Below are 23,359 nucleotides of genomic sequence, written 5' to 3' on the forward strand. Positions count from 1 at the left end.
TCACCAGCCGCCAGACATCCTCTTTTTCATATTTAACAAGGAATTTGTGTTGCAAATGGCGCTTCAGCTCATTATTCAGGATTTTTGCAGTGTGTCTTTAGAGCTTCTCTGCACAGGGCTTTCGATATTGCAAAGCTGGCTTCTCACCCATTCCCACATCCAGCCTCTACTGCCCCACCCAGACCCCACCAGAATCTCCCTGTCCACTGTCCTGATGGGCAGACCACCCACCCTGAGGGTGCCAGGAGGGGCTTCACCACAACTCTTGCTGGGCTTGTGCCCAGGGGCTGAACCAGACCAGACTCGGGGGTCTCTGTAGGATCCCTCCCCTCCCCCCAGGATGGACTAGACCAGACTGGGGGGTCTCTGTAGGACCTCTCCTCTCCCCCTAGGACGGACTAGACCAGACTCGTGGATCTCTGTAGGACCCCTCTCCTCCCCATCAGGGACGGACTAGACCAGAAAGCATTGATGCTGCAATGTGCAGCCTGTGGGCTGGACGTTCAGTTCAGTTCAGTTCAGTCGCTCAGTCGTGTCCAACTCTTTGCGACCCCATGAATCGCAGCACGCCAGGCCTCCCTGTCCATCACCAACTTCCAGAGTTCACTCAAACTCATGTCCATCGAGTCGGTGATGCCATCCAGTCATTTCATCCTCTGTTGTCCCCTTCTCCTCCTGCCCCCAATCCCTCTCAGCATCAGAGTCTTTTCCAATGAGTCAACTCTTTGCATGAGGTGGCCAAAGTACTGGAGTTTCAGCTTTAGCATCATTCCTTCCAAAGAAATGCCAGGGCTGATCTTCAGAATGGACTGGTTGGATCTCCTTGCAGTCCAAGGGACCCTCAAGAGTCTTCTCCAACACCACAGTTCAAAAGCATCAATTTTTCAGCGCTCAGCTTTCTTCACAGTCCAACTCTCACATCCATACATGACCATGGAAAAACTATAGCTTTGACCTTTGTTGGCAAAGTAATGTCTCTGCTTTTGAATATGGTGTCTAGGTTGGTCATAACTTTCCTTCCAAGAAGTAAGCGTCTTTTAATTTCATGGTTGCAGTCACCATCTGTAGTGATTTCGGAGCCCAAAAAAATAAGGTCTGACACTGTTTCCACTGTTTCCCCATCCATTTCCCATGAAGTGATGGGACCGGATGCCATGATCTTCGTTTTCTGAATGTTGAGCTTTAAGTCAACTTTTTCACTCTCCTCTTTCACTTTCATCAAGAGGCTTTTTAGTTCCTCTTCAATTTCTGCCATAAGGGTGGTGTCATCTGCATATCTGAGGTTATTGATATTTCTCCCAGCAATCTTGATTCCAGCTTGTGCTTCCTCCAGCCCAGTGTTTCTCATGCTGTACTCTGCATATAAGTTGAATAAGCAGGGTGACAATATACAGCCTTGACGTACTCTTTTTCCTATTTGGAACCAGTCTGTTGTTCCATGTCCAGTTCTAACTGTTGCTTCTGACCTGGAAAGTGGGCTGGAAAGACCCCCTCAAAGTTTGCTGTTGGTTGGGGTGCTCACCTCCACCCTAGGAGACTGAAGGAGCTCCACAGAGCCCATGGAGGCACCCTGGAACCTGAACTTACAAAAATAATTCAAGACACGAGCTTGCTTTTGAGCATTTAGCTGCTTCTACCATAAACCAAATGGAGAAAAATCAAATTATCTCAGAGTCTGATTAGTTGGGTTTGCAGTAACCAGAGTTGACTGTATGTATTAAATCTCAAGTGATTAAAACATTAAAAATTCCTAGTGTTAAATTAGATGGTAAGTCTGCGTCTCCCAACGTGAATTCTAAGTTTCTGCCTGGTTTCTAACACACCACGTAATCAACAGCATTTACACATACAAATCCAACTATGAAGAACTACATGCAGCTGCAAGCATGTATGTGATCTAATTAAAGCCAATCACTGAAAATAGTTGCAGTGCTGGGGATGAGGGATGGGGGGCTGGGGAGACGGGGGACTGGGGGGTGGGGGGTGGAGAAGGTTTGTGAGGGAAGGAGGCCTGAGCACAGAAAGCTCCAGGCTGAGTTCCTTATGAAGCCCCAGTCTGTTCATTTCCCAGGTCTGAGGAGACACCTCAGTGCCTTAACAGAGGACATGCACTTTTCCAATGCAGGTGGTTATTCACGATTCTCTTCTTCTGACTTTTAAACCCAGAAAAACTAAGGGTCATAGTTCAATATATAAACATTCCATAAAACTCCCCCTGGCAAAACTACAAGCGAGACTTTTCAAAGCCACCCTAGAAAGTAATGCTGGTTAAATACCAAAGAAGCAAGACGTCTCAAAGCCGCCCTAGGAAGTGATACTGGTTAAATACCAAAGAGATAAATTTTAACCGGCTAAATACCCCTGTACATCTTAATTAGACTGTCCTCCACCCAGAGTAAGAAAAGTTAAAGAAATCTTTGCTTTTTTCTTTCTACATTCACCTTTATAAAATGTTAATTGAGAAATACGCTTAACATAAATGTCAAGGACCCCTTAAAAGGATAAAGAAAAAAGACCTGTAGGGGAGATGTTTTAAAGGAAGGTCTTGATGGAGGACGGGTGGTTCAGAGGCTGGATGGGGACAGGGTGGGAGGGGGCACTCAGAAGCGGGGGTGGGGAGCTCTGGACCCCGCCATCCAGGAAGCACCTGGGAAGTCACTGAAGAGAAAGGGCGGTTCCCAGATGTTGGGGTGATTCCTGGGTGTTGGGGTGATTGGTTCTGTGACACAGGGAAGAAAGTGGGAACCGGTTGTCAGTGGTGTGAGCACCAGCTCACCCGCAACTGGAGGAAGCCTCTGCGAGGCGGGAAGGAGGCAGGGACAGTCCCCCCAGGGTCCTGCTTGGGGGCTCGTGCCCCGGGGCCACGCTGGGCCAGAATCGCTGTGGCCAGCTTGCCATCTTGAGGCCAGGGGGTCACAGAGTGGGCGGTGGGCCGCGGGCAGAGTGGAGGAGGGAGGAGGCGCGGTCACAAGGCTGCTGCTTGTGTTTTCCAGGAGTTCGCAGATGCCGTGTCCCAGCTGGTCACACAGAAGTTCCGAGAGCTGGCTGCGGGCCTGGCCTCAGCGCACGCCCGCCACAAGGCGCTGGCCGGGATCGTCATGACCCGAGGTAACACCTCCCCGCCGGGAAGAGGGGGCGAGCCTGGAAACAGGACCCCCTCCCCATGAAGACACGGAACAGAGCAGACAGTCCACCCCCCAGAACCCCGAAGAAGGGCGACCGGAGGGCACAGCAGTCCCTTTTCGTCAGGCATGTCCCCACACCTCGTCATCCGGGGGACTGCAGCATCCTGCCTACAGGAGCTCAGCCAGGGTCAGGCCCCACAGGGAATCCCTTACCCCGAGATTCCTCAATCCCCTTCTCAGGGCGCACACCACCCTGAACAAACCCGTTGCAGGAGACAGAAGGCAGGCCTTCTCCAGCCTCCACCCCTAACCGCTCACGGACGGTGACAGAACAGCGACAAACAGCCCATCAAGGCTGCTCTTACCAGCCAGGTTCAAGAAAGTGATGCTTAGTTTTAAACCATCAATTTGGGTGAAAACATCTCACTATTAAACAACCTACTAATAGTAACTAGCCATCTGGTTATTTGAATTCAACTGTTTCTAGCTGCAAAGTTTGGGGTGAGCTGGTAATGACCTACCAGGGAACGATTATTGTCCAAAAGCCTGGGTGTTAGAAGTCAGACAACTGGCCCGCTTCCCTCTCACCCTAGACACCAGAGGCTCCTCCAGGGCCACCGAGTGCAAGGCCACTGGGGTCGGGGCAGCAGCACGAGGACACTCACTCAGTCTTTCCACATTGGGAAAATGGAAATGAAAATGCCTCCTCCCAGGGTAAGCTGGTGACCAGGACACAGGACATGAAGAGCTCTGAAAAGTAAGAATCACTTTATAAGGGTAATGCTCTAAGTCAAAGGCAAGTCTCTTCCATCAGTGACACTGTTGAATTTGGAGCAGGTGCCCCACGGGAGCCACCAGGATTCTGTAACCCTGCCACTCTGCCTTGATAGAATAAAACATGTCCCAAACTAAGGGCTAAGAGCCCCCCTCCCCAGTCCAGACCACTGCCGCTGGAGGCAGCCCTCAATCCAACTGAGGCAGGCAATCCACGTAAAGAAACTAAATGCATAAAACGCATTTTATGCATTTCCATAAAATGTTATGGAAAACCTCAAATGAATTTTTTGGCCAACCCAATATAGCATGGGCTTCCCCAGTGGCTCAGTGGTAAAGAATCCATCTGCCAATGCATAAACACAGGAGCCACAGGTTCAATCCCTGGGTTGGGAAGATTCCCCTGGAGGAGGGTGTGGCAACCCACTCCAGTGTTCCTGCCTGGAGAATCCCATGGACAGAGGAGTCTGGCGAGCTATGTAGGGTTGCAAAGAGTTGGACAGGACTGAGATGACTGAGCACATATGCGTGCAATATTACATGAATGTGAGACTTTACATGGTAAACCTACACTGATTAGTAACTTATGACCATGGAAGAATAAATTACTGAAATTTACTTTCCTGTTATAAAGAGAAGGTTTAGTAAACTTGTTGATTAAAAAGAGATTGGGAAATATTTTGCAAAACAACTAATAGAAATATTTTCAAATATTCACTTACTTAAAGGTGATGGGCAATGTAATCATAATTCTAATTCAGTTATCCAAGCAAATGCCTAAGAAACTTTAAAAGGGGGTGATGTGTCTTTTTCTAGCTTTTATAACATATATTACAATGTTATAAATTAAGTTTATTTTGAAATAAAACCTGACATATCATCCCCTCCATTTTTAGGCAGGAAGCCAGTTCACCCACATCAATTATCTCACGAGTGAGACTGATGCCGTTTTGTAGCCACTCTGAAAAATACAATGGCAGAAATATATACTTATGAACAGCACCACTTTTACCTTTATGAAAACACTGCATTCACTGGGAAAAGCACAAAGAGAAGAGAACTTACAAATGGAAGTTTCCATCCTTGCCCCCAGGCAAACTCGGAGGCAGACATTTTATTTTTTTTTAATTTTATTTTTTAACTTTACAATATTGTATTGGTTTTGCCATATATCGAAATGAATCTGCCACAGGTATACACATGTTCCCCATCCTGAACCCTCCTCCCTCCTCCCTCCCTGTACCATCCCTCTGGGTCGTCCCAGTGTACCAGCCCCAAGCATCCAGTATCATGCATCAAACCTGGACTGGCAACTCATTTCATACATGATATTATACATGTTTCATTGCCATTCTCCCAAATCATCCCACCCTCTCCCTCTCCCACAGAGTCCAAAAGACTGTTCTGTATATCAGTGTCTCTTTTGCTGTCTCATATACAGGGTTATTGTTACCATCTTTCTAAATTCCATATATATGTGTTAGTATACTGTATTGGTGTTTTTCTTTCTGGCTTACTTCACTCTATATAATAGGCTCCAGTTTCATCCACCTCATTAGAACTGATTCAAATGTATTCTTTTTAATGGCTGAGTAATACTCCATTGTGTATATGTACCACAGCTTTCTTATCCATTCATCTGCTGATGGACATCTAGGTTGCTTCCATGTCCTGGCTATTATAAACAGTGCTGAGATGAACACTGGGGTACACATGTTTCTTTCAATTCTGGTTTCCTCAGTGTGTATGCCCAGCAGTGGGATTGCTGGGTCATATGGCAGTTCTATTTCCAGTTTTTTAAGGAATCTCCACACTGTTCTCCATAGTGGCTGTACTAGTTTGCATTCCCACCAACAGTGTAAGAGGGTTCCCTTTTCTCCACACCCTCTCCAGCATTTATTGCTTGTAGACTTTTGGATAGCAGCCATTCTGACTGGTGTGAAATGGTACCTCATAGTGGTTTTGATTTGCATTTCTCTGATAATGAGTGATGTTGAACATCTTTTCATGTGTTTGTTAGCCATCTGTATGTCTTCTTTGGAGAAATGTCTATTTAGTTCTTTGGCCCATTTTTTGATTGGGTCATTTATTTTTCTGGAATTGAGCTGTAGGAGTTGCTTGTATATTTTTGAGATTAGTTGTTTGTCAGTTGCTTCATTTGCTATTATTTTCTCCCATTCTGAAGGCTGTCTTTTCACCTTGCTTATAGTTTCCTTTGTTGTGCAGAAGCTTTTAAGTTTAATTAGGTCCCATTTGTTTATTTTTGCTTTTATTTCCAATATTCTGGGAGGTGGGTCATAGAGGATCCTGCTGTGATGTATGTCGGAGAGTGTTTTGCCTATGTTCTCCTCTAGGAGTTTTATAGTTTCTGGTCTTACATTTAGATCTTTAATCCATTTTGAGTTTATTTTTGTATATGGTGTTAGAAAATGTTCTAGTTTCATTCTTTTACAAGTGGTTGACCAGTTTTCCCAGCACTACTTGTTAAAGAGATTGTCTTTAATCCATTGTATATTCTTGGGAGGCAGACATTTTAATAATTTTAAATTTTGCTCTTGTGACTCTAAATACTGTGCTGGTTCTATGTTTCAAGATTTTCTATTCTAAATCTTATCAATTGATTCACACTATTAAAAATGGATATTATGTTGTTTTCCATTTCTGTATCTATAATATACACTTAACCCTTTGCTTTTCACCCTGTTAGATTGGATGGGGCGTCTCCACTTTCCATTTTGTAAATTGGGGCTGGTGGTGTCAACCCTGTCTTCCCCCGGTGACGTCTCTGCATGTGGATGGATTTTTATGTCATCAGCGATGGTGTTCATACTCTCTTCTGTGTTCTGTGCCTTGGCCATCTCCTCTATCTCACCTCCACCATGGGTTTAAGACTGAAACCACTAAGCAGCATCCACACTCAGGATGCTGTAAGTTGCGTGGCAAAGTCAGGTGGCTTGCAGGAATCTCACAGTTCTCAGCCGCAGGTGGGGGTGCATCTCTGAGGAAAGAGCCTTTCCCCCTATTGGGTCACATCCATCCTCAAGCCCCCCACCTCTCAGACCATGTGACACTGAAGGTTGGTCCAACCAGCTAGACTTCCTTAAACCACTTTTGGGGGGGGGGGGTGGTGGTCACATGACCTCCAAGCCCTCGCACCTGCGGGGTGCACTGGTGCTGGAGTCTCTGCCCACCAGACCAGGGGTCCCATACCACCCGCCTGGACCGCTGTCTCAGCATCCATGCCATTCTCCTTCTGTCTCTAGAAACATCTTTAAAATGCATAGGATGGAAACTGAATCTCCACATCTCCAGGAGCTTCTTAACCCAGGTCTCTTGCTCCTGGGAGGGTGAGCTGGGGTGTCTGAGCTCACACTTGCTTGCCCTGGGTATTTTCCAGGGCTTTTCTCTGCTCTCTTATCCAGTATCTCTGACTAGGAATGTCCTAACTGACATCTGTTTGCAGTGGTCGCCCCACCCCTGCCACGGGAGGGCATGGTCTTTTTCACTTGAATGCTACGTAATTTCATAAGACCATGTAGGTGTGAGCCAGTCACCTTCCCTGACATATTTAAGTCATTTATTTTGCAATTTTTCCTGTATCATTTATTTGATAAATTCCTTCTTTCATTCACATTTTTGTCAAATTTTCAACATTCTCAGCTAACTCCCTGTCTTTCACCTTCCTGTTAATCTACCTTTTACTCTGTGTTCCTAGAATTTTCCAGGCAAGAATACTGGACTGGTTTGCCCTTCCCTTCTCCAGGGGATCTTCCTGACCCAGGGATCGAACTCAGGTTTCCTGTATTACAGGCAGATTCTTAACCATCTGAGCCACCAGGGAAGACTTGCTGTTAATCTACCTTTTACTCTGTGTTCCTGGAAATTCCCTGTGTATGTGACAGCTCTTCAGCTGCCCTGTGTTCTAATTTTTGCAAGCTACTGTCCACAACTCCTGTCTTGTCCTCTGGTTCCTATTTCTTCAGAGGATGCTCTTCTTGTTTCACTGCCAGCCAGTCTCTCCAGGTTTCTCTGACTCACCAGCACATTACTGAGCCTGTCTCTGGTCCCTAATCACAGTGATTCCTCTGTGATTGGTGGAGTCTTTCTTTAGTTTCAGTTTTTCCCTTTTATCCTGGTTATGATTTCTGTCTGAACATCCACATTTGTGAGTAAAATATTGGTCCAGTCATCGTAGGCACCACACACGGATTTCCCACCCGAACAGAAATGCTGCCCACCCCACCCACCCTGTTTCCCCCTGCAGGCGCCTCCTTGAGCGGAGTGGGCAGGAGTTGGTCATCCACAAGGGACCACCTGAGGCCGAAGCGAGGAGATGAACCTCCTGCCAGGTGTCCCTCAACCCCACGCATCCGCTCCAGGGGGGCAGCCCCTGAATTAAAATGGGACACAGGCTCTGCCTGCTCTCAGCCCAACTCAGCATCATGCTTTCTCTGCGGTCAGAGCTGGAAGGCAGGCCCATTCCCACGCCCTCCACTCCCAGGTCCTGGCAGTCAAGCCCTGCCCCCAGCCACGCTCTCCCTGGAACCCCTCCTTCCCGTGGGGCTGGAAATGGAGGAGGATCAGAGCCTCTGGACCCAAATCTGGACCGTGTTCCGGTGGAGCCCGGGTCAAGCTCTGTTCTGACGGTGCCCACGCTCCCATGAAGAAGCAATTTCTGAGCAGCTGTTTGTCATGAGTCTTAGTTGATATGAAAATTGCAATTTTTATAGCATTTTCACATACGCCTATCAGTTGATTGCACCAACCCCGAGAAGTGGGAAAGGAGGGAATCTTTATTATCAATTTGAAGACATACAGACACCAAGACCAAGAGGTCAGGTGACCCTCACATCTGATTGGGGGGGGGGTGGTATGCAGAGCTAAGATGCAGCCACAGGCTCCAGTCCTTCATCCACGTGGCCCTGGACACAACTCAAGGCACAGTGCTGAAGATCTGTCCATGCAACTGCTTAGGTCTAAGGTTATGAAAGAGCCAAAAAAGGGGTTCCCTAGTGTATATTTTTAGAAGTTTACATTTAAAACTGTCTTTTGCCAGCCTGGCCTGCAAAAGTTAGAAGCTTTGGTTTCACTCTTTCCCGTTTAAGTTAACTCTTTCCCATTTAAGTTAACATGCAGCTTTAAACATACATGAATGCCTGGGATTTATACCCGCCCTGAAAAAACACACCTCCTTGAAGTTGGGCAGTGGAGAGCACAGCCCAGGACAGCCCCACCCAGAATGCCAGGCCCTCTGGGCAGCGGCCAGGCCTGTCTTCTCTGGGAAAACTGGAAGCGCTGATGAGCTCAGCATCGGAACGTCAGTCAACCTTTCAGAGTCATGAGATGTTAAGAGATGTAAGAGGTGCTTTGTTGCGTGCATTTGGCTTAGGTGAGCAAGGAGGTGGAGAGTTGGGCTGGACTCTGGCTCGAGAAGAACTGGCACTTAAACATTGCTTTCCCATTGGCACTCAATAGATCCTGATAGATCAAATACAGTTGAGACTTCTTTCTGCCGCCAGGAGCAAAAAGGAATGTCCACCTTCACAGAGGCCTCACAGAGGCAGGATTCAAGGACTTTGTCCCCATATTCCCAAATGCTTTCTTTTCCTCTTTTCCTGAATGACTGGCAGTTGCTTCAATAGTAAAATTAAAAGTGGGGTATTTTATTTATGCCCAGGAGGATGCAGGGGAGATGAGTAGGAGCAAATGAACTGGACAGAAGCCCCGTGCTGCGGTGAAAGATGGTAAATGACGAACTGGATTCCAAGGAGTCGGTCATAATAACAGTTTAGTTGACCAAACGTCTCCATGGAGACACAGGGCACATTGAGATTCCAAGGGGCGGACACCTTGAAACGAGGAGTGTGATGGACAATTGATTTTAAATCTGGGGTTTAAACTGTTAGTTTAAACCACAAAATGCAGGACAGATTTACCACTGACCCCACATAGCATGCGTGCTGACTTATTTATGGTAAATGTCTCCCCTTAAAATGGAGCAAGAAAGAACATGAGGACCACCCAGCCCATTCCCGGCTCACATGCAGATGAACAGGAGTTTAGAAGAATTCACCAGGTCCCACTGGGTCAGAGCTCAACCAGGTGATGGGCAGCAGCCCTGACTGTGGGCTACATCCCAGAAATGCCTATGTCCACCTGCATCAGGAAGGCGACAAGTGTCAGGAGTACATGAAGAAGGGAAGATGACTGAACCTGGGCCGTGTTCTTCTGAAATCAGACGCTACCATCAAAGCCATTCAGATGCCACATGTAGATGGTCATCAAGTCATAGCCCAGCATGTAACTGCCCCAAAGATTTCATGGGGGAAAAACCAACTCCCTATTTTCTCTGGCGGCAATAAACTATCCCCATCTTTTTTCCAGTCTCTAAATTTAGTGGAAACATAACACTAAGTTTGTTAGTGAACAAATAACAGAAAAAACACTAACATCTAATGTTTGTCTATGTGCCAGGGGTAGCTTTAGGGTGTTTAAACCATCTTATCTTATTCAACAAAATATTCCACTTTCTCCCTAATTATGACCATCAGTTGTCCACGCTGGGCACAGCTGCTTGTGAAAGAGGTGGCTGGAAGGGAGGGAGGAGAGAAAGAAAAGGATAGAAGAAAGGAAGAAGTGTCAGGAAAGCCACGGAGTTCATCAGCTCCTATTGCCCCCCACACCCACCAAGGCGGCTGCAGGTCCAAGGATGTTCTGAGGGGTCGGGACTAATTAAGGCGCCAATGAGAAGCTGGGTAAAGCTGTACCTTTGAAGAGCTTTTGATCTTCAGATACATGTACTGGGGGAGGGGGGTCACTCTGGGAGGAGCCCTTGGTACCCTCTGAGTGGAGGCATGGCTCTCAGGAAAGCCAGGACTCAGGATTTAACCTGGAAATCAGGGTCTCAGCTTCACCACAGGTCGGGTTGGCTCAAGGTGGTCTCACAGTCCTGTCTCCTGTTCCGCAGGGCTTTGTGACCCCACCCCACGCCCCGGGGTTTAGGGCTCTGGACCCCCAGCAGCAGGAGCTGCTTTCCTTACTTACATAACAATATCCCTGAGGGCTCCCCATAGACCCGAAAGCTTGGCTAGGAAGCAGCTTGCATAGCCCTGGACAGGACCAGAGGGGACACGTGGGCATCAGGCCCACCCTCAGGGAGTCTTCCAGTTAGGGGGTGATCCTTGGCCAAGGGTCAGGTGACGGCAGGGTTCCCGGGCTCCCCAGCACCTTCTGCTGGCCAGCTGGCTGTCTATTTATAAACTTGAGACTCAGGTTGGGGGGAGGGGTGGGGACAGACGGGGAGAGCAGACTCAGTGCCCGCAGGGAGGGCAGTGGCCGCGGGCTCTGATGCCTCCTCTGTTCCCCAGGCCTGGACGCCAGGCAAGCCCAGGTGGTTGTCCTGTCCTCGGGGACGAAGTGCATCAGCGGCGAGCACATCAACGACCAGGGGCTGGTGGTCAACGACTGCCATGCGGAGATCCTGGCCAGGCGGGCGCTGGTCCACTTCCTATACGCACAGCTGGAGCTGCACCTGAGGTGAGCACGAGGCCTGCACCTGTGTCCCTCTGTCCTGGCATCCCCTGTCCTGGTGGCCCCTTGGTCCTGGCCAGCCCTGCACCTGCCAGCGGCCATGCCCCGAAAGCACACGGCTCTTCACTGGGCCGTCCCAGAGGCGTCTCACTTGAGGACCCCCTAGGCAGGGGCAGACTCTCAGTGGCCCCGAGCACAGCAGGCATCTCAGCCAGGTCTGCTGTCCCCCACACCCTCTAACACAGGGTCCCAGCAGCCGCACAGAGCGGGCACAGGCCCAGGGGTGCTGAGCAGATGCACAGGGAGCAAGGCCTTCATACACTCTGGGAAGTTTTATCCGAGCCCCTGATCTGCAGCTTCTCCTCAGTTCCAGGCCCAGAGTAGGTCGGCCTGGGCTGAATGTGGGGAAGAGAGCTGGAGATCTCACCTAACGTGGGGAGGGGTTTCTGCCCTGAGTGTCCAGGTCAGAAATGTTTCCAAACACCCCTGACTCTGGGTGTGTCACCATTGCCCGGGCCTGGCTGTGCGCTGGCTCCCAGCTGCAGGCTGAGGGCAGGGGGAATGGACACCCGGGCCCCTGCTCTGGGGGATGGTGGGGAGGAGACCAGCAATGGCTGCAGAAAGCCAGGATGCGCGTTTGCCCCAAGGTTCTGGGGAACTGTGGCTGGGGGCCTGGCGTAGAGTCGGGAGGCAGAGAGGCTGGTGGGACACAAGGGGTTCCCAGGCTCCGCCTGTGTGAGCAATCAGCAACGGGGCAAGACGTGTGAAACAGCTGGACCCGGAGGAAGGGGGCGGTGACCAGCAGGACGGGGGTGTGGGCGGGGCCGCTGGAGGGCCGCAGCCGGGCTCCTCCGTGCGGGGGTGGGGAGCTCCTCCGTGCGGGGGTGGGGAGCTCCTCCGTGCAGGGGGTGCTCCTCCGTGCTGAGGGGAGGCTCTTCTGTGAAGGGGGCTCCCCTGTGCGGGCCGGCCGGAGGGGTCTACGTACAGAGTTCCTGGGGGGCCGCGCCTCTCTGTCCCCATTCTTCATCTGACTCAGAACCTGGTACAGTGTAGACGGTCCCCTAGGGAACTCGGGGCCCTATGACCCCCAGCACAGACACGCAATCAGGGTCAGGGCCCAGAGGACGCAGATAGGGGAGGACCGTGGGGGCCAGACCCAGGGGGCTCCACGCGGGGGGAGACACGCGGGAGGTGCGGGGGCGGCTGTGAGCCGAGCCTGGGGGCCCAGCCGCATATCGCGGCTGAGCATCCGCCCGTCTACAGCAAGCGGCGCGAGGACAGCGAGCGTTCCATCTTCGAGCGGCTGAAAGAGGGCGGCTTCCGGCTGCGAGACGGAGTCCTGTTTCATCTGTACCTGAGCGCCTCGCCCTGCGGAGACGCACGCCTGCACTCACCCCACGAGCGCGCGGCCGAGCGTGAGTAAGCGGGCTCCATCACCAGCATCACCAGCGTCATCACTGTCACCTGAGTCCTCAGTTCAGTTCAGTCGCTCAGTCGTGCCCGACACTGCAACCCCATGAATCGCAGCACGCCAGGCCTCCCTGTCCAACTCCGACTCCCAGAGTTCACTCAAATTCATGTCCATCGAGTCGGTGATGCCATCCAGCTATCGCATCCTCTGTCGTCCCTTCTCCTTCTGCCCCCATTCCCTCCCAGCATCAGAGTCTTTTCCAACGAGTCAACTCTTCGATGAGGTGGCCAAAGTATTGAAGTTTCAGCTTCAGCATCAGTCCTTCCAATCAACACCCAGAATTGGTCTCCTTTAGGATGGACTGGTTGGATCTCCTTGAAGTCCAAGGAACTGTCAAGAGTCTTCTCCAACACCACAGTTCAAACGCATCAATTCTTCGGCACTCAGCTTTCTTCACAGTCCAACTCTCACATCTATACTTGACCACTGGAAAAACCATAGCCTTGACTAGACGGACCTTTGTTGGCAAAGTAATGTCTCTGCCTTTTGAATATGGTGTCTAGGTTGGTCATAACTTTCCTTCCAAGGAGTAAGTGTCTTTTAATCTCATGGCTGCAATCACCATCTGCAGTGATTTTGGAGCCCCCCAAAATAAGGTCTGACACTGTTTCCACTGTTTCCCCATCCATTTCCCATGAAGTGATGGGACCAGATGCCATGATCTTAATTTTCTGAATGTTGAGCTTTAAGCCAACTTTTTCACTCTCCTCTTTCACTTTCATCAAGAGGCTTTTTAGTTCCTCTTCTTTCCCATCTCTTTCAGAATTTTCCACAGTTTATTGTGATCCACACAGTCAAAGGCTTCGGCATAGTTAATAAAGCAGAAATAGATGTTTTTCTGGAACTCTCTTGCTTTTTCCATGATCCAGCAATGTTGGCAATTTGATCTCTGGTTCCTCTGTCTTTTCTAAAACCAGCTTGAACATCTAGAAGTTCATGGTTCACATATTGCTGAAGCCTGGCTTGGAGAATTTTGAGCATTACTTTATTAGTGTGTGAGATGAGTGCAATTGTGCGGTAGTTTGAGCATTCTTTGGCATTGCCTTTCTTTGGGATTGGGATGAAAACTAACCTTTTCCAGTCCTGTGGCCACTGCTGAGCTTTCCAAATTTGCTGGCATATTGATTGCAGCACTTTCACAGCATCATCTTTCAGGATTTGAAATAGCTCAACTGGAATTCCATCACCTCCACTAGCTTTGTTCGTAGTGATGCTTTCTAAGGCCCACTTGACTTCACATTCCAGGATGTCTGTCTCTAGGTGAGTAATCACACCATCGTGATTATCTTGGTCATGAAGCTCTTTTTTGTACAGTTCTCCTATGTATTCTTGCCACCTCTTCTTAATATCTTCTGCTCCTGTTAGGTCCATACCATGTCTGTCCTTTATTGAGCCCATCTTTGCATGAAATGTTCCCTTGGTATCTCTAATTTTCTTGAAGAGATCTCTAGTCTTTCCCATTCTGTTGTTTTCTTCTATTTCTTTGCATTGATCGCTGAGGAAGGCTTTCTTATCTCTCCTCGCTATTCTTTGGAACTCTGCATTCAGATGCTTATATCTTTCCTTTTCTCCTTAGCTTTTCGCTTCTCTTCTTTTCACAGCCATTTGTAAGGCCTCCTCAGACAGCCATTTTGCTTTTTTGCATTTCTTTTCCATGGGGATGGTCTTGATCCCTGTCTCCTGTACAATGTCATGAACCTCCGTCCATAGTTCATCAGTCACTCTGTCTATCAGATCTAGGCCCTTAAATCTATTTCTCACTTCCACTGTATAATCATAAGGAATTTGATTTACGTCATACCTGAATGGTCTAGTGGTTTTCCCCATTTTCTTCAATTTAAGTCTGAATTTGACAATAAGGAGTTCATGATATGAGCCACAGTCAGCTCCCCGTCTTGTTTTTGCTGACTATAGAGCTTCTCCATCTTTGGCTGCAAAGAATATAATCAATCTGATTTTGGTGTTGGACATCTGGTGATGTCCATGTGTAGAGTCTTCTCTTGTGTTGTTGGAAGAGGGTGTTTGCTATGACAAGTGCGTTCTCTTGGCAAAACTCTGTTAGCCTTTGCCCTGCTTCATTCTATACTCCAAGGCCAAATTTGCCTGTTACTCCAGGTGTTTCTTGACTTCCTACTTTTGCATTCCAGTCCCCTATAATGAAAAGGATATCTTTTGGGGGTGTTAGTTCTAAAAGGTCTTGTAGGTCTTCATAGAACCGTTCAACTGCAGCTTCTTCAGTGTTACTGGCTGGGGCATAGGCTTGGATTACCGTGATATTGAATGGTTTGCCTTGGAAACGAACAGAGATCATTCTGTCATTTTTGAGATTGCATCCAAGTACTGCATTTTGGACTCTTTTGTTAACCATGATGGCTACTCCATTTCTTCTAAGGGATTCCTGCCCACAGTAGTAGATATAATGGTCATCTGAGTTAAATTCACCCATTCCAGTCCATTTTAGTTCGCTGATTCCTAGAATGTCGACGTTCGCTCTTGCCATCTCCTGTTTGACCACTTCCAATTTGCCTTGATTCATGGACCTCACATTCCAGGTTCCTATGCAATATTGCTCTTTACAGCATTGGACCTTGCTTCTATCACCAGTCACATCCACAACTGGGTATTGTTTTTGCTTTGGCTCCATCCCTTCATTCTTTCTGGAGTTATTTCTCCACTGATCTCCAGTAACATATTGGGCACCTACCAACCCAGGGAGTTCGCCTTTCAGTATCCTATCATTTTGCCTTTTCATACTGTTCATGGGGTTCTCAAGGCAAGAATACTGAAGTGGTTTGCCATTCCCTTCTCCAGTGGATGACATTCTGTCAGACCTCTCCACCATGACCTGCCCGTCCTGGGTGGCCCCACACGGCATGGCTTAGTTTCATTGAGTTAGACAAGGCTGTGGTCCATGTGATCAGATTGGCTAGTTTTCTGTGATTCTGGTTTCAGTGTGTCTGCCCTCTGATGCCCTCTCGCAACACCGTCTTACTAGGGTTTCTCTTACCTTGGACATGGGGTATCTCTTCATGGCTGCTCCAGCAAAGCACAGCCACTGCTGCCTTACCTTGGACGAGGGGTATCTCCTCATGGCCGCCCCTCCTGACCTTGAACATGGAGTAGCTCCTCTCGGCCCTCCTGTGCTGACGCAGCCGCAGCTCCTTGAGCGTGGGGTTGCTCCTCTTGGCTGCCTCCCCTGACCTCAGGGCATGGTGTTGCTCCTCTCAGCCGCCTCTGACCTCAGGCATACGGTAGCTCATCTCAGCTGCCCCTGACTTCCGGGCATGGGGTAGCTCCTCTCAGCCACCGACCCTGACCTCAGGGAGTGGGGCAGCTCCTCTCGGCTGCTGCCCTGACCGCGGGCGTGAGTCCTAGTGCCATGTAAAATGGCAAAGAAGAGATTCAGGCTCTAGCCAGGGGAGAGCCAGGCATCCCCAGGCTCAGCCTCTCAGCTTGTTTCTCCCTTCCAGAGAAGACTCAGAGGCCAGTCCAAACTGGACCTCACATTGCCAAGGACCTGGTTGGTAGCACGGTCAGTCACAACCTGAAACCTCTTTGAGTAGTGCAATGACTTTCTTCCCCAGAGATGGCCTCTGGGTGCTATTAATATGTTGGAAAGGAACTTCAGTTCTTAGAAACCATGAGAACATATGCCAAGAATTATCTGAGATCTGTAAGAGAAGGTGACCATGTATACTCAAATGTCATCTATTGTTCAGTGAGGTATGCAAAAAAGTAATGCATTTTCATGAATTCTAAAACTTATATAGAAACCTTGTAAAGAAGGCATCTACTGTCCATCCATGTCATGGTGTGTATATCAGTGCTGATATCACTATGATATTTCACATATAATTTGCATGCAAAGCAGTTAAGCATTTTTATAATACAACATAATGCAGACTAAGTGTACAGAAATTTTTTAAAAAGACAAAGTAGTAAAGTTAATCTGTCTTGTTCAAGCCAGTGCTTCATGTAACTGTGGTGTGTGTGAGTGTGGGGGCTCTGGAGAGGAAAGATGGGGAACAGTGACAAGGCAGTACCCCACCTGCTGGTGTCACTTCTGGGTGTAGAGACACCCCCCCCACCAGACCCTTGGGAGCAGCTCTGGGCTCCCAGGTCCCATCTCAGTCCCTCAACCTAGGAGAGAGGTAACCCCACTGTCCCCATTTTTAGATGAAGTAACTATCACAGTGGTCTTAAGTAGTTTTTCCAAGGCTACACAGTTGGGAGACCATAGAGCCAGGACTCAGATTTAGACTGGGTTTGCAGCCCGCTGCCTGGAAACTAAGTGTGATTTCTGAATGGCCACAAAGGTGAAAAGAACTTCTCAAGAGGTGAGAAGGAGCCCAGACGTCAACGCTGTACACGCGGCTCCTCCTCTAGCCTGCCTATGCTCAGTGTTCAGAGACCAGACGGCTGCAGAGCCTCTGATGGTCAGTGTCCAAACTGTGGTGCAACGCTGGCCGAGCTGGACCAGGGCGGAGTCATGTCCCAGCTCCTCCACATCTACATGAGCCCGTCCCGCCCAGAGGTGCTGCCCAGTACCCCCTCACCCATCATATGCGGCCCCCCACCCCCGTCTTACGTGGCTCTCATCCCCTAGTGAGGCCCCCTTCCCACCCACCCCCCAAATCTTACATGGCTCTCATCTCCTAGTGAGCAGCAGCAAGCACCTGGCCAGGAAGTTCCGGGGGCACCTGCGCACAAAGATCGAGTCTGGGGAGGGGACGGTGCCTGTGCGCGGCCCAGGCACGGTGCAGACCTGGGATGGCGTCCTGCTGGGCGAGCAGCTGGTCACCATGTCCTGCACAGACAAGATTGCCAGGTAACAGCAATTTCCTTTCCTCACGCGAGAGCCGCCCTGGTGTGGGGAGGGGGACGAGGGCTGTGGTCCCGGAGGGGGGCCTAGTCTGGTACTGAGGTGCACCCTGCAGTCCCGGACTCTGTCCACATCCCCCACCTCCATGGAGAGTCAGGCAGAACTGTCAGAGGGGCAGCCAAGGCTCAGAGAGGCAGACACTCAGGGACTTGGGGAGCCGGGCAGCAGGGACCCCAGGCCCTGGACCCTGACCCTGCACACGGAGGTGGCCCAGGTACAGTCGGCGCCCCTGTGGCTTCCTGGGCTACACAACAGATAAAACCTGAGCTCCTGTAAACAGGGATCTAGAATCTTGAGGGAAATGACCAACAGGCTGCAGGAGAAACAGGGCTGCTTACTGCCCTGGAGGGACCGACCACCCTGGCCCAACCGCATAAACCAAAGCACTGATTTTTGCAGCAAAGAGAAGTGCCCGTAGCATCAGCTGGCTCCTCTGTCAGAAAAAAATGCGCCCTCCTTTGTGATGTTCTCACCCCTCATCAAGAGGGAAAAGCAGCTGTGTCTAGCATGAGGGAGTCCTCCTGCTACCCCAAGAGCGCTGGGCCTCTGACTGACCCCTAGAAAGTGAAGTGGACAGATGAGGCAGAAATGAAGATTCACCGCCTCTAGGACCTCAAACATCAGGGGACAGAGAGTGAAACTCGCTACGAGGCCAGCGTGGTGTGGGGCATCGACAGTTCTCATGGACATGGCCGGTCTTTCTGGCCTGGCTATGAGAAGCGATCCTCCGTCACAGGCGAATGCCGAAACGCCACCTCCTGAAAGGACGGGGAACGGGTTTTGGGGGTCTTTAGCTCTTGTCTCTCAGAGTCCAGAGGCTTATAAAAGTCTAAATCTTCTGGAACTAATGTTCCTTTAGATATGGTTTCTAATTTTAAGCACCTGAACTTGATTATCGATTGCAATGTGTCTTTAAATGAACAGATTAAAACTTTCTCCATAAAAATGAACTGCAAGTAGTTACAGCTGCTGTCCAGGGACTTCTGTGCTGAGATCGCGGGCCACGGGGGTCCCTCCCTCTGAGTGTGGGCAGGGCAGTCTGGGCTGGGGCCGCCCGGGTCCAGAGAGTGTATCCCTCATTAAAGAGGCCAGCTTCCCAGAATCGCCCCTCAGGTATCGTTGGCGTTTCAGTGACCGACAGACAGACACAAACGTATTTCTTTAGGATTATCTACACTGAAACCAGATCTAGAACTTTCTTCTCTGTCAACATTGCGGTGATATCACTGTTTGAACTAGAAGAAAGGCATTCTCCCATTCCCTCCAGAAAACTGAAAACTCTCCAGTTTGTATTCAGGGTGACTTTGGCTTTATCAACAGCATTGGCTGGACAAGTTAAACTCCTACAGCCAGGCCAGGAGAAAGCTGATCATCTCTGCTGCGAAGGTGATTAGGAGGAAGCCAGATACAGAATTTGTTTGTCTTTAGACAATCCCACAGCCAGAACCATTCAGATACAGCTTTGTTCCAAGCCAGTCCATGGACGGCCTCTGGAACGCTGACCTCATCGTTTGAGAAAGGGCTTTGTTATCCATGGGGATGTCCACTCTGCGGCATCTCATGCCTCCAGCAATGTCCTCTCCTTCATACCTTTCGGACACCACCTCTCTGGGAAAATCGCCCACCAAACCCCAAGGACAGCCCTCCACTCCTTTCAAGGAGACAGGATGTGACTCACAGAAATGACCACAATCATTTTTTTAAGTGAAGTTATGCAAATCTGATAGGCTAAAGTAAACGTTTCATAAAACCAATGACTGTTTAAATTGTGGGACTAAACTGTTTGTGTGTAAATATTACCTTTTATATTCCACTTGAGTTTTATGTGGGTGAGCACATTACTTTAATGACCCGCACTTATGGAGGAGGGGATGCGCCTCCATGCTCGCCAGCCAGATGGCTGCCTTTTCTTGCATGAGATTAAAAGATGTTTCTCATTCACCTCGATGCTTCTGAGGCAAATTAATATCGCCAGCTAAATTGCTTGTATTTTTGGAATAAAATTTAAAGAGAACTTTTTAAGGCAATTGGTGTCACAGGTTCCCAGAGCAGACTGCTCTCCAGGTAGGCCTGCTGGTTTGAGCGTTCGGTAATTAATGGAAAGAATTCTGTGTTAATTGACTGCTTCGGGAAAGGGAAATATAATGACTCCTTATTAATCATGAAAGGAAATGTGCGGCGTGGAGGCCCCACAATAATCGCTCTAACCGTAGAGAAATGTTAATTAATGAAAAGAACAATGATGTAAGAAATTAGCTGCGTGATGCTTGTGCGGCGGGTGGAGGCTGGATTTTAAGCACATTATTTAGAATGGAAACCGCAGAATCCTGCCTTAAATAACACATACGCGGAACCTTGTTCCACCCAAATTTAGGGAAAGTCTGACAAGAGCCCTGTCACCTTTGCTGGCAGAAGCCGACACGCACCCAGAGCAGCTTTCATTTCGGAGCCCCATGCTCTGCTCAGGGCCCCTGAAGTCAAAGCAGCCCAGAGCCCAGCGAACTCATTGGGTCACCGGAGCAGGCCCCACCCACTGCCAGGTCCCCCTGGGCCGGGCACCCAGGGCCTGACCCCCATCTCCCCCCAGGTGGAACGTGCTGGGCCTGCAGGGCGCGCTGCTCTGCCACTTCATCGAGCCCGTGTACCTGCACAGCATCGTGGTGGGCAGCCTGCGCCACACAGGCCACCTCTCCCGCGTCATGAGCCACCGGACCCAGGACGTCGGCCAGCTGCCTGCCTCCTACCGGCACAACCGGCCCCTGCTCAGCGGTAAGGAGGCCATCCCCAGACGCACACCCCTGTATCAAGCCCTGGGCCCCAGGGCAGGCTTTCCGGGTCGGGCCTACAGCTGCTTAAGACCCAGCGCCCGGTACCTGGAAGACCAGACGGGCAGATGAAGGCACTGGTGACAGTCCAGGGTGGACTCCCCGCATGCGCGGTGTTACTGTCAGGGCCATGTCTGCGGGGCCACAGAAGCACAGGCAATGAGCACGTGTGTCCAACGGCAGAGGGGACCCAGGGCCGCCGGCCACCCCGACCTGATCCAGGAGCGAGTTCCTGAGAGTCTCCCCAGCACCCCCACCCTGGGAGGGGGCACAGCCCGGGATCCTGAGGACCAGGAGTCACATGGCTATGCCCTGGCAGCCGCCTAGCTCTGGGGTCTGTGGGGGTGACCCTCCATCCCGAAGAGCCTGTCCTGACCAGTGGCCCCGGGAAGGTAGAAGAGGGTCGTTTCTGCGCTCCCCGTGCTCCTCCCCTGCAGTGGGGCCGGGCAGACGCATGTAGACCCACAGGGGCCAGCCGGTCCAGGGCTTGGGCTTGGACGAGATCCTCAGAAAGAGGAGACAGAGACAGTGGAGGGCTGTGGTGAGAGTCAGCCTAGGAGCGCCTGGGACCCTGAAATTGTTCACTTAGGAGCCGAGGGGCACTGGTGGTACCCACAGGGTGGCGGTGAAAACAGAAGGCACTAAGCTGTGAGGGCACCCACAGGCCAGGCCAGCTCCCCAGAGGAGGCACCTCCCACCCCTGGTCCCCCCACCCCCACAGTGGTCCCTGGCCAAGGATAGCATCTCGGACCCCAGAGCTCAGAGAGGGCAGGAGAGCATCGGGGCTGGGACTGCCTGGTGCTCAGAGACCCAGGCTTCTTACACGCGAGACTCTGTTCCTAAGACCTGCAACCCTCTGCCAGAATTAGGGAGCCCCCTCAGATGCCAGGGCCAGAGAGGGGCCTCGGCAAACTGCAGGGAGGTCATGGGACAGGGGTCGCAGGGGCCATCTAGGACCATGGCCCAGCTTTCCTCGCTGTGACCCTGGGCGGACCTGTGGTGGACGGGGTCCCCTCACACGCTTCCCCACCATGAACGGTGCCTGCAAGTCTGACCCAAAGCTGTGCCCAGGGGTCCCCAGGCCAGAGCCCAGGCAGGTGATGGCCACCAACAGCCTGGGGGTGGCTTTCCTGGGGGGTTGGTGCCCACAGGAGCTGGGTCTGCAGTGCAGTGACTTCCGGCACCAGGCGCTGCTGCCCTGGGAACTAAGTGGTCCCGTCCACTGTCCAGCCATCCAGCCATCCACTCAGGAGTAGCAGGCTGCAGAGGAGCAGCATGTGGACAGGAGGGGTGCCCCGTGGCTGGATCCAGGTGTCGGGAGGGCCAAGGGGGTGGGGGTGGGGAGGAGCTGGGCTGAACACCCTGTAGCGTCAGGACCATGAATACGAGGCCAAGCACGTCCTCTGCCCACTCCTGTGTGACCTCAGCAGGACCCGGGGACTGGCCATGTTGGCTGCACACAGAGTGGAAGGGCATGGAGGGCACGTGGCCGAGAGCCCAGGGTCAGCGCCCTTCCTCGAGGCCACCGTCCTCTGTGGTTTAGAATCTACAGTAGCCCCTGGGCTTAGAAGGAACCGGTTTAATGCTCTGCTGTCCTGAAATGCAAACACAGGCCAGTTTCCAGTCCACACTGGGCCCTCTGCTCACCTCGCCATGCCAGTGGCCCTGCATCCTCAGGCCTCGCTTCTTTTCACTCCATCTTGTGTCCGTGACCCTGGCATCCACCCCGTGGGAAGCTGGCACGCAGCAGGTGCCCCATGAACACGTGTTCTCAGGCGGCCTTCCCGTGACTCCATCCATTCCCCAGTCCACAGGACAAACATCCAGAGAGGGGACACATGGGCTGTGTCCTCACTGGACAGCCTTGCCTCCAACGCCCTGAGTGCGCCCAAGCCCAGTGACAGCGGCCACCCGCCCCTCCCTCAGCCCCGGTCCCCACTGGGCGGGCAGCGCTCACACCCGGCACCTGGCCTCTCTTGGCAGGAGTGAGTCAGGCGGAAGCGCGACAGCCTGGGAAGGCACCCCACTTCAGCGTGAACTGGGTGGTGGGCACAGCAGACGTGGAGGTCATCGATGCCACCACTGGGAGGCGGAGCTGTGGCCGCTCCTCTCGGCTCTGCAAGCACAGGCTCTCGGCACGCTGGGCACGGCTCTATGGCAAGGTGAGAGCTGCTCCCTCAGGGTCTGAGGGCAGGGGGTGGCGGGGGGCACAGGTGGGGCCAGGTGACCGCAAACATGCCAACTGGTCCTCCAGGGACCCTGGACGTGGCCCCTCCAAGCACGTCCCCCACCCACAGCAGGCTCTCCCTGTGGCCCCAGAAACAGATGGAAAGGGGCTCAGTGGTGAACAGCTGTGGCCGGCCCAGCCCGTGAAAAGTCTACGGGGACTTCAGAGTCAATGTGGTTCCGGTTCAGACAGAAGGAGACAGATGCTCTAAGGTTAGGTGCCCTCAGTTACATGGCAGTGAGTATCAGGGCTGCGGACTGGCCAGCGAGCAGTTGGAGCCCCCACCACGGCCCCCACTGGCCAGGCCACTCCCGGCGGGCTCATGGCCCCTCTTGCTCTGTTCCACAGCTGAGCACACGGATCCCACGGCATGGGGACACGCCATCCATGTACTGTGAGGCCAAGCTGGGGGCACGCACCTACCAGGCCGTCAAACAGCAGCTGTGCAGAGCGTTCCAGAAGGCCGGCCTAGGCACGTGGGTGAGGAAGCCACCCGAGCAAGACCAGTTCCTGCTAGCGCTGTGA

General features: G+C 51.4%; 1 protein-coding gene across 3 annotated transcripts in view; it reads left to right on the top strand.

The window, feature by feature from the left end:
• ADARB2 (adenosine deaminase RNA specific B2 (inactive)) overlaps window positions 1-23,359 on the top strand; it is a 233,427-nt gene extending 210,068 nt beyond the window's left edge. For 2 of the 3 annotated variants that reach the window (XM_059892614.1, XM_059892615.1), the window contains 6 exons: window positions 2,994-3,108; window positions 11,267-11,435; window positions 12,693-12,844; window positions 17,560-17,728; window positions 20,370-20,551; window positions 22,591-23,274. In XM_059892614.1, the coding sequence (XP_059748597.1) occupies window positions 2,994-3,108; window positions 11,267-11,435; window positions 12,693-12,844; window positions 17,560-17,728; window positions 20,370-20,551; window positions 22,591-23,045 (1,242 nt within the window). In that variant the 3' untranslated portion in view covers window positions 23,046-23,274. Of the gene's footprint in view, window positions 1-2,993; window positions 3,109-11,266; window positions 11,436-12,692; window positions 12,845-17,559; window positions 17,729-20,369; window positions 20,552-22,590 lie in introns of all 3 variants that reach the window. The other variant, NM_001192588.3, reaches the window with a different exon arrangement.

The sequence above is a fragment of the Bos taurus genome, chromosome 13 (genome assembly GCF_002263795.3).
Source record: "Bos taurus isolate L1 Dominette 01449 registration number 42190680 breed Hereford chromosome 13, ARS-UCD2.0, whole genome shotgun sequence".
Taxonomy (NCBI): Eukaryota; Metazoa; Chordata; class Mammalia; order Artiodactyla; family Bovidae; genus Bos; species Bos taurus.